This window comes from Erithacus rubecula (genome assembly GCF_903797595.1).
Source record: "Erithacus rubecula genome assembly, contig: scaffold_90_arrow_ctg1, whole genome shotgun sequence".
Classification (NCBI taxonomy): Eukaryota; Metazoa; Chordata; class Aves; order Passeriformes; family Muscicapidae; genus Erithacus; species Erithacus rubecula.
Window position 1 is genome coordinate 549,323 of NW_027635424.1, and position 17,776 is coordinate 567,098.

At 53.6% G+C, this 17,776-nt stretch overlaps 1 protein-coding gene across 1 annotated transcript; it reads right to left on the bottom strand.

Annotated features, from left to right (window-relative positions):
- Window positions 1–9,671: 9,671 nt before the first annotated feature.
- Window positions 9,672–13,504, bottom strand: LOC306816843 (uncharacterized protein; the record flags this gene model as incomplete). The annotated part of the gene is made up of 2 exons (XM_079333293.1): window positions 13,344–13,504; window positions 9,672–12,885 (listed from the first exon to the last, which is right to left on the bottom strand). Exon 2 carries the CDS (start codon window positions 12,861–12,863, stop codon window positions 9,672–9,674), a length of 3,192 nt encoding a protein of 1,063 aa, XP_079189419.1. The 5' UTR covers window positions 12,864–12,885; window positions 13,344–13,504.
- Between the last annotated feature and the right edge of the window lie 4,272 nt (window positions 13,505–17,776).

Sequence of the window (17,776 nt, forward strand, 5' to 3'; positions counted from 1 at the left end):
CTCTCCAGCTGCCTCCCCCAACCCTAAGTGCCACTCCGGACCTTTTCTGATCCCACAAGCACCCCTCAAGTGCCCCCCAAGTGCCCCTGAAGTGTCTTCTGGGAACTGGCGTGATGGCAATAGAGAAAGACCCTGACCCTGCTGTAGTAAATTAATTAAAATTTGAATCTGCAATTCCTGATGTGGGGGATGTTCAAGCCTCCCCGCTTCTCGCGCCGCTCCCATGGTCCCTCTTGGAGCCAGGAAAGAGCAGGGAAAACATTCCTGTGTGTTGCACACATCCAAAAATTCCACGGGAATCGGGAACAGAGTCTGTAGTGAGTTTTCCTGATGGGTGGAGATCCATTCCTGTCGGGTGAAGAGGTTGAGATGACTTTGGGGACCTGGACTACACACTCCTATAGTCCCCCAAAACCCCAGAGATCCCCACAGACCCCCCACTAGATCCCAAATACCTTTAGAGTCCCCTCAAAACTCTCCATAGCCACCCTGTCCCCCCATAAAGCCCCTCATGACCCTCCCAAACCTCCCTCTAAAACCTCCTGAGGCCTTCTAAAATAACCCAAAGATGTGCCAAAATCCCCAGCACTGCCCCACACCCCCCCCAAAAGGGGCTACCCCAGGTGGCCACAACTACTCATGGACTGCCTGAGCCACTTTTTGGGCTGAGATGTATGTAGGTATAAATATCATAGAGATATAAAATATCCTGCAGACAGGGGCCTCCAGGAGAGCTGGGGAGGGCCTTTGTCAGGGGACAGGATGAACAGGGAGGGGTTTCAGCTGCCAGAGGGCAGAGTTAGATGGGATACTGGGAATAAATTATCCCAGTGAGGGTGGTGAGACCCTGGCTCAGGATGTCCAGAGAAGCTGCAGCTGCTCCATCCCTGGAAGTGTCCATGGCCGGGTTGGACAGGGCTTGGAGAAACCTGGGAGAGTGGAAGGTGACCCTGCCCTGGCAGGGGATGGATCAAGATTACTTTTGAAGTGCCTTCCAACCCAAACCAACCTGGGATTCTAAAAGTGGGGGAGGCTGGGGGTCCTGACCTTGGCTGACCCCAGGTGCCCCCCCCAGGCTGCTCCATCACTCAGGCTTCAAGAAGAGACAGGAAGAGAAAACCTGATGGAAAAGCTCCTGGTGGAGATGAACTAGGGGGGTATGAGTCCCTCAGGAGCTGTTCCAGGTCCCTTTGCAAGGGGTGAGTCCCTCAGGTGGAGGCACTTGGGGCACAGGGGCAGCATCTGCCTCACTCTGTTCTCTCCAGAGCTGCAGGGGAACCTCTGCTCTGGCACCTGCAGCACCTCCTCACCTGGGGAGCTGCTCACAGGGGAGGGACAACAGCAGTGAAAGGAACTTGGGACCAAAGGAGGCATCAGCAGAGCAAGAAACATTTCCCAAGCTCTAGCTGGTGTCAGGTGAACTCAAACAGGAGATCAGCTGAGTTTGGTTTGAACTAGAAAGTGGATTTAAGAGTAAATCATGGATTTAGTCCTGTGTCAGGGAATTCTCTGGAACATGGATTTGCTGCTTTAAAATACTGGTTTACTTACCATATTCTGTCTTGTGCAAGAGGTCAGTATTTCACCTTTTATAAATAAAGAGATGATGATTATGAAGATGATGATGTTTATTTAGGCTCCCTTGCAGCACATCTGCAAGGCAGGTACTTTGCTCTCAACACTTCAACATGTGCAGATTTTACCTTTCCCTTGCTCATAATTTTCCTTTGCTGGGCTACTCCCCCTGACCATCACCAAGTTCCACAAGACCAGAGTCTTGATTGCACCAAAATACAATTAAACTGTGAATGTTATTTTTCTCGAGGAATTTAAGTTTTATAAATCCCCTGTTCTGAAGTGATGTGGGGTGTGGCAGGCAAGACTTAGAGGGTTTTGAGAGAAAAGCAGCATTTCTCATATTTATGAAAAATAAAATATTTTCACTCAGACATGGCAGGTTCTCTCCTGGCAGCTGCTGCAGGGTTTAGGGAGGGAATCTGGGGACATGCAGCAGATCCTGATATCTCATTTTCCCTTAAGTGAGGGTTCTGAAACAGCAAAGGAAAAGGATCAGCAAACTTCACAAGCTGGGAAAAATTACCCAAAATATGGTTGCTGAGGCCCTTGCCTGTGTTTTGGGCAGTGAAAGACTAGTCAGGGTTGGAAGGGCCTCTGGATATCAACCAAGAAAATGTCCTCATCTGGCATCTTCTCTTCACCTTAGAATGTTTGGGGTTTGGGAGGTGAAACTTAATTTGTGTCCCTGAAGGGGTGGATGGAGTTTTCTCCAGGTTTGAGTTTGGAGGAAACAGAACTGTGAGTGTTGCATGGCTCTCAGCTGGTTTTTGTGTCTGCCAGCCCTGTGGCACGTGGCAGGACAGGTGAGGCTCCTCCCTGCCCACCTCTCCCACCTGCTGAGTCCTTCCAAGGAGCTGCACAGGGAGCCCGGACCCCTTCACTCCCCTCATCCATCCAGGAACTGTCCCATCGTAGAAGGCAATCAGATGGGCTCTGTGATGTAATTTTATGGAGTCCAGTGGGGAACCTTCTCCCTGCCTTCCTCCTGATTGTCTCATGCTCCTCTTCCTGTTTTCTTCTCTGTTGCTGTGTCCTGTTCCCTGTGTCATCACTCCTCTCTGTATCCCCCTGTCCTTCTCTCTATGCCATCATTCCTCCCTGTGCCATCACTCCTCTCTGTATCCCCCTGTCCTTCTCTCTTTGCCATCATTCCTCCCTGTGCCATCACTCCTCTCTGTATCCCCCTGTCCTTCTCTCTTTGCCATCATTCCTCCCTGTGCCATCATTCCTCTCTGTATCCCCCTGTCCTGCTCCCTGTGCTATTGTTCCCCCCTTTCCCTGAATCCCTCACTTGCTGTACTTCTTGGAGTGTTCTTTGGGATCTGCCACGGGTTGACCCTGGGGCTGGGAGCACTCCTGCAGCACCCACTGAGCAACAGAGGAGCCTCCCTTGTCCTACCAGGTGATGTTCCTTCCACAAATCTCTCCCAGGGCTGGCTGAGAGCTGTCCCTGGTGAGCAGCAGAGTCCCTGTCCCTGAACAGCACCCTGAGCTGCAGGACATTGCCCTGCAGGACAGCCCTGGGACCCCTGGCTGCAGTCCCTGCCTGCACAGCTACTTCTCTGCTATCGTTGACCAGAGGAGGGAGAATGAGCAATTAAATAAAGGGGGTTCATGAGTTGGGGTAAGGACTGGGAAGAAAACACTTTAAGGGCAAAACAGGCTCAAAACTTAAAAGGTGTAAAGAAAAAAGATATTAATAGAATTTAAAGAGGATAATGAGAACTAGAACAAATTTTTAGAACACCTTTTGCCCCCCCCCCCCCCAGCCCTTCTTCCCCTCCTACCAGCATCGCAGGGAGACAAAACATGGGGTTTTTACTCAGTTTGTCACTACTAAAAAATCTTTCTTCAGCTCACTTAGGGAGAGGAGTCTTCCCACAACTGTTTTTTTGTGGGCCACTTGGCTCATGTGGTGTAGTTTTTGTTCTTGTCAAAAAGCAGGGGTTCTCTTCCTCTATCTCTGTAAGCAAGGGTTCTCTCTCTCTCTCTCTCTGTTCAAGCCTCTCACCAGATCACAGCTTCTCAGCATGCACACTCCAGTGTGAGCACCTTTTGTTCTCACGGGCTGCAGGTGAATTCTGCATGCCCCCATGAACGTCATCAATGACAAGAAAACAATTTGTTTTGTTATAGGTTGCAGAAAAATCTCAGCTCTGACAGCCAGAGCACCTCCTCCACCCTTTCCTTTGCACTGACCTTGCTGCTCTCCTCACATTTTCAATTTTTCCTTTTCTCTGACTCAGGAGAGAATTGGTGTCCATAAGTTCATTTGTTCTCAAGTTCTATCCCTTAAAAAGAAGTTTTATAGAATTCTGCAGCACTGAAATGTTGGTCCCGTTCGGGCTCCACATCGGGGAATTGCTCACCATGCCTCCCACCGATGTCGCCCCCACCGGCATCACCGAGCTGCACCATTCGCTGGCTCCGCTCAGCGCCTCTCTTCATGCGGGGTGCCAAAAAGGAAAAACTGCTGCTTCTGCCCTTCTGTCTGCACCATGGCTGGCTAAAGGCAGGCAAGCAAGTGAAGTTCACTGTGAGTCACACGGTGCTGTCCCGGCTGTGCCAGCTGGCTGCAGGGGCGCTCCTGGCGCTGGCCTGGGCAGGAGCTGGTGGCTGCATGTCTCTCTTCCAGAACTTCTTGCCAGAACTGGACACAGGACTTGAGATGCCACTTCAGTAGTACCCAGTTCAGAGGGACAATCACTGCCCTGGTCTTGCTGGCAACACTGTGGTTGATCCAGGCCAGTTGCCACTGTCCTTCTTGCCCACTTGGCAAAAAAAAATCCAGCTGGTTCAAATCCACATGACTGCCAACCAGAACTGCCAAGTTCCTTCCTGCTGAGCAGCTCTCAAGCCACTCCTTCCCCAGCCTGGAACATTCCATGGGGTTGTTGTGACCCAAGGGCAGGACTTGGCTCTTGGCCTTGTTGACCCTCACACCGTTGTCCTCAGCCCCTCGACCCAGCCATCCCGATCCCTCTGCAGAACCTTTCTGCCCTCCAGCAGATCTACCCTCCCACACAAGTTGGTTTCACTTGTGAACTTAGTGTGGCTTCCACTTGATCCACTCATCCAGATCATCAATAAAGCTGTTGAGCAGGACTGGTGCCAGCACTGAGCCCTGGAGTCACCCACAAGTAATCAGCTGTTATGGATAAAGTGGGAGCTTCAGACAAGCCCTCTCTTAGGCTAACATTTTTGAATACAGCTTGAATTAGGTGGCCTTCATTTAAACCACTCTGGCTCTCAATTTCTAAGAGTGGTAGATTAGGTCTATTATAAAATGAGTTATTTATTGAATAGACAGGAGATAACAGACAAAAGGTCTTGAACAGAGTTGCTTACTACACAGTATAAAACAGAAGAACTACTAGTAGATCACATAAAACAGTGCACAACATTAAGGTATCTATATTAAAGCTAGGAAAGAAATAGTACAGATCAGGAGTCAATGTAACTTACCAAACTGGCAAGAGTGTGCACAGAGTCCTTTCGCTCAACGCTTGAGAGAGTAACCACCAAACCAGCATCCCAACTTTTGGGAAAAAGCCCGACACATTTCCAGGGAATGTGCAGAAAACTGCTTTCTGAAAGTTTGCTGTAGCTTTAGTAGATTGTGAAGTAAAGTGTCTGTCAGAAATTCCAGCTTATCTTTCCATAATCTTGCTTCCACAGCAAGATGTTTATTGTTTATTGTCAGCTAGAAGTGTCACTTCCACAGCACCTGAATAACCACGAGGCAAGCGGTGTCTAGTGATTTATTTCACCCATTAGCAAGCCCTTGTGGTGGGGAACGTCCTGCTACACCGGCCCCAAGTGGATTCAGTTCCATTTCCCACCACTCTCTGGGCTTGGCCATCAGCCAGTTTTTCATCCAGCAAAGAGTTTCCCTTTCCAATCCATGAGCAGCCAGCTTCTCCAGTGTCAAAGGCTTTACTGATGTCTAGAAACACACATCCACAGCCTTTCCCTCATCTACAGAAATGGGTCATGCTGTCACAGAAGGACCTGCCTTTCCCAAACGTGCACTGCCTGGGCCTGATCCCTTGGTTGAATTGCACGGGCTGTAGGATAGCACTCGGGATCTTCTCCGTGACCTTCCCCAGTAGAGAGCTCAGGCTGACAGGCCTGGAGTTCCCTGAATCCTCCTTCCAATCCTTCTCATTGATGGGCATCATATTTGCTTTCCAGTCAATAGGAACTCCTTCAGTTTACCAGAGCTGCTGCGAAATGAACGAAATAGGCTTGGCCAGCTCCTTCTCCAGCTCCCTCAGATGCATCTCATTTGTGCCCAGGGATTTGTATATGTGTCTCATTGGCAGAGCAGGTCACTGGTTGTGTCCTCCTGGATTTCAGGGGCTTCACTCAGCTCCCTGCCACCAACCTCCAGCCCTGAGAGCTGAGCATCCTCAGGACAACTGGATTTGGTACTGAGCCTCTTCCTCCTCCTTGACACAGCACTGCCCTCTGCACCCAGCAAAGGATGGAGACTTTCCTGAGCCCTCTTTTTGCTGCCAAAGGATTTATAGAAACTTTTCTTGTAAACTCTAATTGCACTGGCCAAATTAAGTCCCACTTTGGCTTTGGCCCTTCTAATTTTCTTGCTTTATCATCTCACAACATCATTGTAATCCCTTAGGTTTTCTGCCTCTCCTTCCAGAGGTGACACATGCTCTTTTTTGCCCTGAGTTCCTGCCTAAGTTCTCTCTTTAACCAGGCCAGTCATTTTCCCACACCAGCTTGTTTTATGGCACATGGGCACATATGTGCCCACAGAGGAAAACTGTCATTTTTGTGGTTGCTCTGCCCAAGACACTCCCAATTATCACATCACACACCACTCGTAGAACCATAGAATGGTTTGGGTTGGAAGGGACCCTAAAGAGTCTCTACTTCCACGCCTCCTGCCAGGGACACATTCCACTAGACGAGGTTGCCACAAGCCCTGTCCAAACTGGCCTTGGACACTTCCAGCATTTGGGCAGCCACACCTGTGCCAGGGCCTCACTACCCTCACAGGGAAGATTATTTTCTAGATTCTGATCTAAACCTGCTCTCTATCAGGGGGAAGCCATTCTCCCTCATCCTGTCACTCCAGGCCCATCACCAGTCCTGGAGCAGCTCCATGGAGATCCATTGCTCCAAGTGGTTGCCGTGGGCATGAGCTGAGGCCTGTAGCAGATCCTATTGCCATGGCAAACATTTGAAGTTTCATTCTGAGGGCCAGTTACCACAGCATCATTGATGGACCCGCTCCTAAACTTTTGCCTTGGCAACCAAGTCGTGGCCCAGTTGTGATCCTGGATTGCTGTGTGTCGGAGACTGAAATGTTAAAGTTGATGACTTAAACATCTTCATGAAGGACTGTTGCCTATTATAGTAAAACTGTATTACAAAAGCTTCAGAGATGACCACAACACCCTGAATGGGACCCTGAATGGGGCCCTGACTAAGGCCCTACACTGCTCCCTGATAAAGATAAGATAAAGTTACAACTCAGGACTGAGGACATTCACAGAGCCCAATACCTTCTGAGTGGAGACCGCAGCCCCAGGGCTATCAGTTGCCAGACTCCAACAGACCCTTGTGCCAAAGAAAACAAACAGCAACAGAAACAATATTAATGACAGAAGGTGTAAGACCAACAAGCTACATAGAAAGTCTGTGGCAACACCGACTGTTTCGCCTGCCTCACAGAAGGTCGGAGAAAGTCCTTTTCCCTTCCCCCTGGCAAATAAGATGGTATTGAAACGCCCACAGCAACACCCCTCCACTACTGCAAAAAAACATTAACTCTATTTTAACGACTCTGTCCTGGCTGAAACTGGGATGGCCACGTTGGTGGTGAGGCTTCAAAGGGGTGTTGGAAGATGGATGAAAATGAGGAATGACAAGGTCTGGAAGCAGAAACACCTCATGGGGAGTGATGTGGGAATGGGGGCGTCACCTTGGTCAGGGGAAGGTTTAAGAATGATCTCTGCATAATAGCAGTGCTGGCTTGGCAACTCCTTTTGTCTCTTCTGCATTGAAGAGGCTGAAATAGGGAGAAAAATTGCTCTAAAGGGGAACAGGGAGGGTGATGAGCTTTGCCTCATCCCAGCCCAGCCTGGGAGTAACCTCTGGCACAGGGGCTGCTGCAGGAAGCTCCTCTCCTCTCCTCTCCTCTCCTCTCCTCTCCTCTCCTCTCCTCTCCTCTCCTCTCCTCTCCTCTCCTCTCCTCTCCTCTCCTCTCCTCTCCTCTCCTCTCCGCTCCTCTCCTCTCCTCTCCTCTCCTCTCCTCTCCTCTCCTCTCCTCTCCTCTCCTCTCCTCTCTCTCCTCTCCTCTCCTCTCCTCTCCTCTCCTCTCCTCCCTCTCCTCTCCCTCTCCTCTCCTCTCCTCTCCTCTCCTCTCCTCTCCTCTCCTCTCCTCTCTCTCTCCTCTCCTCTCTCTCCTGTCCTGGAAACACTGGGGATGTGAAGATCCCAGTGTGCCCCTCCACCCCTCCTGGCTGGCAGCAAATGTGACCCCAAGTTGTCACAGGGCCTGCAAAGCTGCAGGATGCCTCAGCCCGAGTGCCTGGGGCTGCTTGTGCTGGGGTGTCTGAGTGCTCCATCTGATGTGCTGAGTTTTGTGCCCCTTCTCTCCCAGCCCACATTACCAGAGCAGATTCTAGAGATGTTGAGTGAAGCTGGCTGTGGTATTGCTCCAATCAGTTCTGGAAATAGAGCTATAAAGTTGCTGAGATCAACATCCTGGGGCTGTCCCTCTCAACACTGAGCCAGCAATTACACGCCCCAGGACTCTGTTAAAGCACTCCCCAGTTTCTTGGTGCAAACTTGCCAGTGGATTTAAATTCCAGCCATGTACTTCCCTGAATTTGCAGAACTATCACAGGTGCCTGAGCAGATCACTGCATATCTACTGGGCTATCACTTCAGCCTGCACTTAGTGCCTCACCCACTGCTACTTCCAGGCGAGTAATCCAGGTGTCTGGATGCTTTTCCAGGCATTTGGAAACCCAACCTGTTGTATCATTCTCCACCACTGACCATGGGAGTTGCTGATTCTTTTCCATAACTCTGTCCCTTCCTGCCAGATCCTTTCCCTGGCTTTGTTCCTTGTGTTTTCTCCAGGTGTTTGGCTCATCCTCACAGTGTGCCAGGTTCCCCTCCTGCTCCTGCCTCATCTTCCAGTGTGATCCACTGACCCATTCCATGGGAAACACGGAGCCCTGGTCCCCCTGATACTACTTGCTCCAAACAGCCTCCCTAGGGGCGTGTGGAGCCGTAGTTTCAGCCATCTCTGTCCTCACAGATCCAGGTGAAGCAGAGGGACCGACCCCGCTGTTGGTTTTGCTGGGAATCTGCATGTGGCCAAGGTGAGCCTGACCTGGCAGGCTTGAGTGAGCCTGGGTCACCAAGGACTGGGGAGAGGAGCTGTGGGAGGGACCAGCATCCATCGCTCACTGCTGGCCCTCAACAGCATCATGAGCCCACTGGCTGGAGGTAAGGAGGGGAAGGCTATTCCCAGCTGGCACTGCTGGGCTCTGGCTGTCCCAGGACTGGCCAGGGAGGGATATCCTCAGAGCCGAGAACTGAGCAGAGCTTCGGTGTCTCGGCACAGAGCAGGCAGAGCCATATCCTGCTCTGGGACAACAGCTGATGCACTTGAGGAAGATTTCCCTGGGCAGCAGCTGCCATAGACCCCTGGGAGCTGCTGAGCTGGGAGCACAACGGTGCCTGCTGTGGTGGGATGGATTGGTGGGAGCCTCCCCTATGCCGCCAGAATTTCCCGGCCCTGGAGGTGCCGCAATGGGCAGAAGCAACCTGGAGGTGCAGCAGCGTGTGCCCAGGAGGAGCCAGATGTGCAAGAGCTGCAGCTCTCACGTGCCGGGAAAAGGAACTGAGTGATGAAGCATTTGCTGCATCTGAACACTGAGGTCCATCTTTCCCCCTACCCCTCTTTTCCTCCTCCTCCTTCCCCTTTTCCTCATTACTGTCATCCCGACTGCACATTTCTCAGAGAATAACCACGGATTTTGGGACAAAATCACATATTTTTTGATTGGGAATGTCCCCGGGGATCCCCCCTATACCAGGGTAAGGTCGGTCTAGAGAAGCTTCTCTCTATCCCCCCAGCCTTTTTCCCCCTCCCCTTCATTCTCCTCCTCTTCCTCCTCCTCCTTCTGGTTACCTTCATCCCCACTTTGGAGAGCATATTCCGGAGAGAAAAGCCAATAATTTTGGAGCAGAAAACTGCTTTTCTGAGGAGGAACCTCCACAAGGGTCCCAGTCCTGTCAGGACAGCCTCCCTCCCTGCCTCTGCCCTTCCTCTCCTCCTTCTCCTCTTCCTCATTGCTGCCATCATCCCCACTCCACAGGGCACCTTCCCCAGATAATGAACGGTGGTTTTGGGGCAGAAAGTTGCTTTCCTGAGGGAGAACTTCCCCGGGGATCCCGGATGTGCCAGTGCACCCTTCCTCCCTGCCCCCTCTCTCCCTGTCCTCCTCCTCCCCCCTACTGAGGGCACACCTGAGCTTTGCCCAGAAGAGGGGCCGTGCAGGGGGCTCAGGGGGCCAGCGCAGGTGTGTGCGCCGCAGCAGCACCCGGCGCATGCGGTGGAAGGCCGAGAGCTCGGCCTCAGGAATGTCCTCGAGGAAGATGAGGACAAGAACATCACGCAGCTCGTCGAAGAGGCGATAGCTGGCCATCTGGATCTCCAGCGAGCACCACTCGCTGCGCAGGTACCCGCGGCTCACCACGCACACCGTGTGCCGGCTGTTGTACACAGCGTCCACGATGTTGTCCACTATGGCACGGCCAGGGCGAAAGTCGCGGTGGTGCAGGCAGAGCCGCAGGGCTCCACGCTCCAGCTCAGGCACCAGCTCCTCCAGCACCCACTGCTCATCCCCGGAGTTGTAGGACACGAAGGTGTCGTAGGTGTAGTGCCGCTGCTCCCGCCGCCAGCGCCCACGTGCCCACGCATGCAGCAGGAACAGCTGGTAGCGCAGCCGCCAGTACGCACGGTGGTGCAGCAGCGGCAGCACCAGCATCAACAGCACAGCCGGTGCCGTCCCTGCAAACAGGTACCGCCCCATGTCCAGGTAGCACACATGTGTGTCAAAGCAGTGCAGGTACGCGGGGGCCCCATCCTTCTCACCACAGGTGTAGTTATACAGGTAGACCACCTGCACGGGCCCACGTGTCAGCCAGCCAGGCAGCCAGGCGTTGGCACAGCTGCAACTCAGGGGACACTTGCGCAGATCCAGATAGCTCAGGGCAGGCAGATGTGTGGCCAGAGTTGCATCCAGCGCACGCAGCTCATTCTTGGCCAGGCGCAGCTCCTTCAGTTGCGTCAGGTTGCCGAAGACCTCAGGGCCAAGGCTGCGCAGTCCTGCCTTCTCCAGATTCAGGCTGCGCAGTCGGCTCAGGTTCTTGAAGACGCCGGCGGGCAGGTGACCCATCCCACCATTGCTGTCAGCCAGCGTCAGGAACCGCAGCTGCACCAGGTCATCAAAGGCATCGGCGGGGATGGCCGAGAGCGAATTCTGTGACAGGTAGAGTGAGCGCAAGGCACTGAGGCCCTGGAAGAAGCGTTGTGGGACCACACGCATTCCATATGGCTGCTGTGCCTGCAGCTTCAGGTCATAGAGGTTGTGCAGGTAGCGGAAAGGCGGCGGCTGCTGCAGGTGTCGGCTCAGGTAGCTCAGCGCATTGGCACGCAGGTCCAGCACACCCAGTGTCAGCTGCACTGGCTGGAATGCCTCTGCTGTCACCTCCACCAGCCGGTTGCCGTCCAGGTAGAGCCGGCAAAGCTGCAGGAGACCCTGGAATGCCTTGGCTGACAAATACCGCAGTTTGTTCCCGCCCAGGTCAAGGGTCTTCAAGTGGTCGAGGCCCCTGAAGGTGCCAGGAAAGAGGACGGACACACGGTTGTTGCGCAGGTTGAGATCTTCCAGCTGCTGCAGGTCGGCAAAGGAGCCGGACCAGAGGTCGGTGAGCAGGTTGTTGTCGAGGCGCAGGTGCTGCAGGTTGCGGAGTCCACGCAGTGCTGCACGGTGCAGCCGTGCCAGCCCGTTCACATCCAGCCGCAGCTGCCGCAGCGCTGGCATGTTGTCAAAGGCACGCGCATTAGCTACTAGGATGCGGTTGAAGCGTAGGGACACATTGTGCAGCTGGTGCAGAACCGGGGCCCCTTTGCATGATGGCAGCCGCTGCAGCAAGTTGTGTTCAGCCACAAGCTCGCCCAGTGTTGCAAGCTGTGCCTGGCTCAGCAGCCACCCTACACAGTCCAAGGACCGCAGCCGGTTGCCAGACACGTCCAGGGCACCCAGCTCTGGACAGTTGCGCAGAGCTCCCTTGTGAATTGCTTTGAGCTCCAAACGTTGCAGCTGCAGCTTCTGCAGCGGCGGCCCTGTCAGCTGCTGGCACAGGTAATCCAAGTCCCCTGCGCCCATCCGTAGCCCTGACACATCCACATGGCGTGGGGAGATTCCAGCTATGCGCAGCAGCTGCACCATGTCCAGAGGGTTCCCAGCCAGCTTCAGGTATGTCAGGTTGTGCAGGTACAGGTGAGCGAGCGGCGCAGGGTCCGAGATGTTGTTGTAGGACAGGTCAAGCTCAAGTAGCCCTGGGGGAATCACCTCAGGGGTGGCCCCTGAAAGAGCTCCCAGGGAGTTGTTGCAGAGCTTCAGGACCCTCAGCATGGGCGGCAGCCCTGGGCCCAGTGTCGACAGCATGTTGCCACACAGGTCAAGCATATCCAGGTGTGTCAGATTCCCCACAGCCACAGCCACGGGCTCCAACGTGCAGAGCCGGCCACCCCGCAGCAAGAGCGTGCTGAGTGCTGCCAGTGTCTGGAAAGCCCCGGGGGCCACCTCCTGTAGCGGATTGTGGTCCAGCCGCAGTGTGCTCAGGTTCCCCAGCTGGGTGAACACACCTGTGGCCAGCACTGAGATGTTGTTGTGGGCCATGTCTAGATGGGTTAGTGCTGACAGGCCCAAGAAAGCCCCCGGGGCCAGCAGTTCCAGCTTGTTGTGGCTCAGATCAAGGGTGTAGAGGTGTGGCAGGTGGGCAAAAGCATGGGGAAGTACCTGGCGCAAGATGTTGACAGAGAGGTTGAGGGATGTGGCAGTGGAGGGGAGGTCACCCACTGCAGCCCCCACGTTGCTCAGGAAGCGCTGGATGCAGCGGAACAGCCCAGGGTCCCACGGCGCCTGGATGCAGTTGCGGAAGCCATAGGGTGAGACCCCTGCAGGCACCAACACCAGTGTCACCAGGGTCACCAGCAGTGGGGTGCACATCCCGACACACCCTGGGGAGATCCTGGATGCAGTGGGGGAGAAAGTGAAATGAGGCGTATCCTCGGTACAGCAGAGACCCCCCTCGACACCCAGGGACCACACTTGGGGTTCAGGGATCTCCACCACCCTAGGGATGGCCCTCACGACCCAGGGACCCCACCACCATCCCAATGACCCCACTCGGGGCCCAGGAACCCTTCATCCACACACCAGAGACTCCCACCAGAATGCCAGGATTCCCACTCAGGTTCCAAGGACTTCTCGTCCATACCCCAGGGATCCACACACACACTTCAGGGATTCCCTTCAAGGCCCAGAGACCACCCCACCATCCATATCCCAGGGCGACACACCCCAGAGACCCCCATCAGGACCCAGGGACCTCCTTCAGGGCTAAAGAACCTCCACACACCCCAAGCACCCCTCTTCCCCCAGTCCTCAGGGATTTTGGGGACCCCCCGCTCCCCATGAAGTTCCCACCGTGCCACTGCCTCCGCTTCGGGTGATTTTGGGGTTAGAAAAGGGAAGTTTTAATTACCACTTTTTGTCACCACTGCCCCACCCATCTCCCAGTGACGTGGGTGGGGAAGGGCCCTAACTGGATGGATTTAGGGGTCCCTGGGGGGGTGACAGGCGTATGAGGCCACACAGCTGGGTCACCCCTCCACATCCTGTGCAGCCCCCGGAGTCTGGGGGATCCTTAGGACACACAAGCCTCTTCCCCTACTGTGTCCCCCTCCCCCCCCCCCCCGCCCCCCATCCCCCTGCTGCCACGTGCTGCTCTTTGTTCTTCTTCCACTTCCTCAGACAGAACCACCTGGTCTTGGTTCTTTTGGTAGAAATGTGTTGGGCTGTACCAGGTTATACTCTCTTATACTGGACTATATTGGTCTATACTGGGCTCTGCAGGGCTATACTGGGCTGTACTGGGTTGGGCTGGGCTGCAGTGATTTTAACTGGGCTGCACTGTGCTGTACTGGGCTGCACTGGGCTGTTCTGGGTTGGACTGGGCTATACTGGGTTGGACTGTGCTGTACTGGGCTGTACTGGGTTGGGCTATGCAGTACTGGGTTGGACTGGGCTGTGCTGGGCTGCACAGTGCTGGACACAGCTGGACTGGGCTAGACTGGGTTGGATTGTGCTGTACTGGGCTGCATTGGTTTAAACTGGGCTGCACTGGGCTATACTGGGCTATACTGGGCTGCACTGGCCTGTGCTGAGTTGGATTGTGCTGTACTGGGTTGCACTGGGCTGTACTGGGTTGGACTGGGTTGGGTTGTGCTGTACTGGGCTGCAATGGGTTATACTGGGCTGCACTGAGCTGTACTGGGCTGCACTGGGCTGTACTGGGCTGCACAGGGTTGTATTGGGCTGGACAGGGCTGCACTGGGCTGCACTGGGCTGCACTGGACTGCACTGGATTGTATTGGGCTGGACAGGGCTGGACTGGGCTGCACTGGGCTGCACTGGACTGCACTGGATTGTATTGGGCTGGACAGGGCTGGACTGGGTTGGACTGGGCTGGGCTGGGCTGTAATGGGTTGGACAGCAACACTTTGCCATCATGGGAGGTGACGGGGGCTTGGGGAGTACAGGAGTTACAGGGGTTCTTAGAACCTCCTGTGGGGGGTGTGATGAAGAGGGTGTGATGAGGGGGTGTTAGAGGGGGGTGTGATGAGGGGGGTGTGATGAGGGGGATGTGATGAAGGGGGTGTGATGAGGAGGGTGTGATGAGGGGGGTGTGATGAAGGGGGTGTGATGAAGGGGTGTGATGAAGGGTTCCCCACCCCTCCCCCTGCCCCTATGCCAGCCGCTCTCCCCCCATCATTTGCTCATTTTTCTCCTCGTGCTCATCCTGCTGCACAGGTGCTTTTCCATCACAGGTCTGTGGAGGTGGCTGGGGGGCACAAGGGCAGCTCTGGGTCACTGTGGGGCACTCAGGGGTCCTATAGAATGTTGAAACAGCCAGAGCTGTGCTCACTTTGCCGCTATGGCACCGTGCCCAGAGTCAGCTCTGCCCTGGGAACAGAGGCCTGAGATGTGGCTCGAGCTGTGGCTCCATGGCCTTTTGGCTGTCAGATTGTGTTTGAAGAGAAAAGGAGGAGGGGGCATCTTTTTCATAGGATAAAAAGGATTATTACTTTTGGGAATCTGCTGGGCAAAAGACAAAAATGGTGAAGGTGCAACAACTTAAATATGGGGGTGATTCAACGGGAAGGTACAAATTCTTAGCAAAGTGGAGAAATTCTGTGGAGGGGTAAAGGGTGGGGTTCATAAAGGCATTGTCCAATGAGCGAGGTAGGGGGGAAAGATGGGTCACATGGACTAATGAGAAGTGGAGTTTTAGAGGATTTCCAAAGAGGAATTCCAAGCAGGGGGCTGGCACAAAGCAGGATTGACAGGGAATTCAGGATAGATTGACAAGGTGGGTGGGAGGGTATAATTTTGAACTAGACCATTAACTTGGGCAATAATAGAACACACCATTAACAAGAAACACACTACAACAATAGAGCTTTTGGGGGGTCTGTGGGGTAGGTTTGGATGTCTCTGTGGGGCACCCACAGCATTGGTGCTCTCAGGGGCCACATAAGACTGGGGAGCTCCATGCAGCTCTCTGTGTACCTGACCCAGAGAGCATTGCCCTCACCACCCTGCTCACCTACAAGGCCCAGGTGAGACCCCCATGCCCACCTGTATTTGTGCAGTTTGGGAAAGGTATGTGGGTATTTGGGGGGGTATTTTGGGATGCAGAGACAGTTATTTGACCACAGGGAGGTACTTTTTTGGGGGGGGTAGTGGGTCAGTTCTTTGACCCCCATCAGGTGCTTTATAACTGTGAGGTCCAGGTAAGACCCCTGTGCCCAGCTGTATTTGGGGAATATGGAGGCTGTTTGGAGGGGTATAGGGTTTTGGGATGTTGTTTGGCTTTGTGGGGTTTTCTTTGGGGGGAGACGCAGGTGTTTGGTCCCAGTCAGGTGGTGTACCCCTACAAGTCACCTGCTGGGCATGGGGTCATTGTGCTACAGTTCAGGGCCTTTGGCTGGTTCTGAGATGCCATCGCCATCACTGCCACCATTGTCCTTGAGTACCACTATTTCTACCTGCCCTTCCTGGGGACTCATGCCCTCTGCTGAGTCCTGTGGGGTAGCTGGAGGGCACTTGAGGTTTCTTGCACAAGGATCTCTCATGGGGATGTCACGAAGGTCTCACAGAGGTGTCGCAGGAAGAAAACTCTTCAGGGAAAAGTCCCACTCAGTTTCCACTGGGCAAGTCATCAGGCAGAATTGAAGGGCTGATGTTACTTCTGAACCTCTGACCCTCTGGAAGGGATCTCCAGGTGGTATTTACAAGAAGTGAGCAATGAGTGCCATGATCAGAGCTAGAGGGACACTGGCTCCAGCCAGGTGTGGGAAAAGGACAGTGGAGTCTTGTTGGACTGTGTGGATCCATGGCCTGGCACAGCAGAGCCGCTGAAGCACAAGGCTTCAGTTGACATGGGTGATGTGAGAGTTCGTCCGAGCCTCTCGTCTGTTTCTGCCCAACGACCCTCACCTGAGGCCTGCGCTGGCCAGGGATGGGAGGAACGCCAAGTGACTGTGAAAAGCAGGTGATGCCTGCCAGGACTGGTTTCTCATGACAACTAGTCACGGGGTGCTGACTCAACAAAGCTCCCACAGATGGAAGAACAATGGACTGGTCAGTATGGGCTGCCCTGCGTGTGTTCATAACAGAGATGGTTTGGTGTGCCTTGAAGCGTCCTGTTTCCACCTGTTCCTCAGGGTAATGAGCTCCACATACAATAGTCCATAAATCTTCCCACCTTTGGGCCAGAAGCCGTTCGCTTTGGGAAAGCACTATAAAAGTGACTTTCTTAAAAGAGACCCCCCGAGATCTCCCCAGACAGCAACAGACATCTATTGGCTGGCCCCACGAGGATTCGTCTGCCCATCTTGGTAGCTATAATCCCAACCCCCCTTTCTCTCTCTCTCTTTCTCTCTCTCTGTCCCACTATCGCGTTTTGGTTGGCACTAAATAAAGTGCATTTCTGTAAAAGTAAACTGGTTTTCACCCCTGCTGTGTCTTTTGTGCTCTGAGATCCCTAAAAGAACCCGTCACGACTCCCGCTTGGGTTGGGCGGATCATGACAGGTGCACAATGTACCCTGATGCCATCATGCAGGGGCAGAATCCATCTCTGTTTCTGGGATGACAAGGGGATCCCAACAGGGATTATACTAGAAGCTGAAGTGCTCCTGGTTGGGCATGAGTGGCAGAAAAACTCCATTGTCGCTGGCCTAGAGGCTCCTTGGCATAGATCATCTCAGGAGAGGTATTTCAAGGACCCAAAAGGACAGCACTGGGCTTTGGGAGAGCTGCTGTGGAAACAGAAGAAATTGAGACAGCTGAATCCCTTGCTTGGTCTTTATGAGGACCCTTGTGCTGTGGGACTTCTGAGGGTTGAAGAACAGCAGGTACTGATGGCTGGCACAAGTGTCCCATTGGCACTGACTGGGACTTCAGGACCCCATCCGTGAGATGATGGTGAACTGGAGAGCTGGCGTGTTCACCCCTCAGTAACCTCACATGGCCCCTACCTGAATCCTGTGTGAGTGGATGTAGGATCATAATTACAGGAAAATGGACATGTACTAAACTAAGCAGTCTAAACCTTCTGAAACAGGTCACCTCTGGGTAAAAAAGCTGATGTTGCAAGAAGAAAGAAGAAGCAGAAACCTGCTGACAGAACATAGGGGTGTCAACCCACATAAAATGGTGCTTATGGTATCAACCAATTAGAATAAGGAAAAAGATGTGTGCTTGCCTCGTAGGCAATAGAGAGCCACCAATGAAAAGATGCATGGACATAGCAGAGCTATGAATTCAATAATGTGTGACTGTGTAATCCAAGAC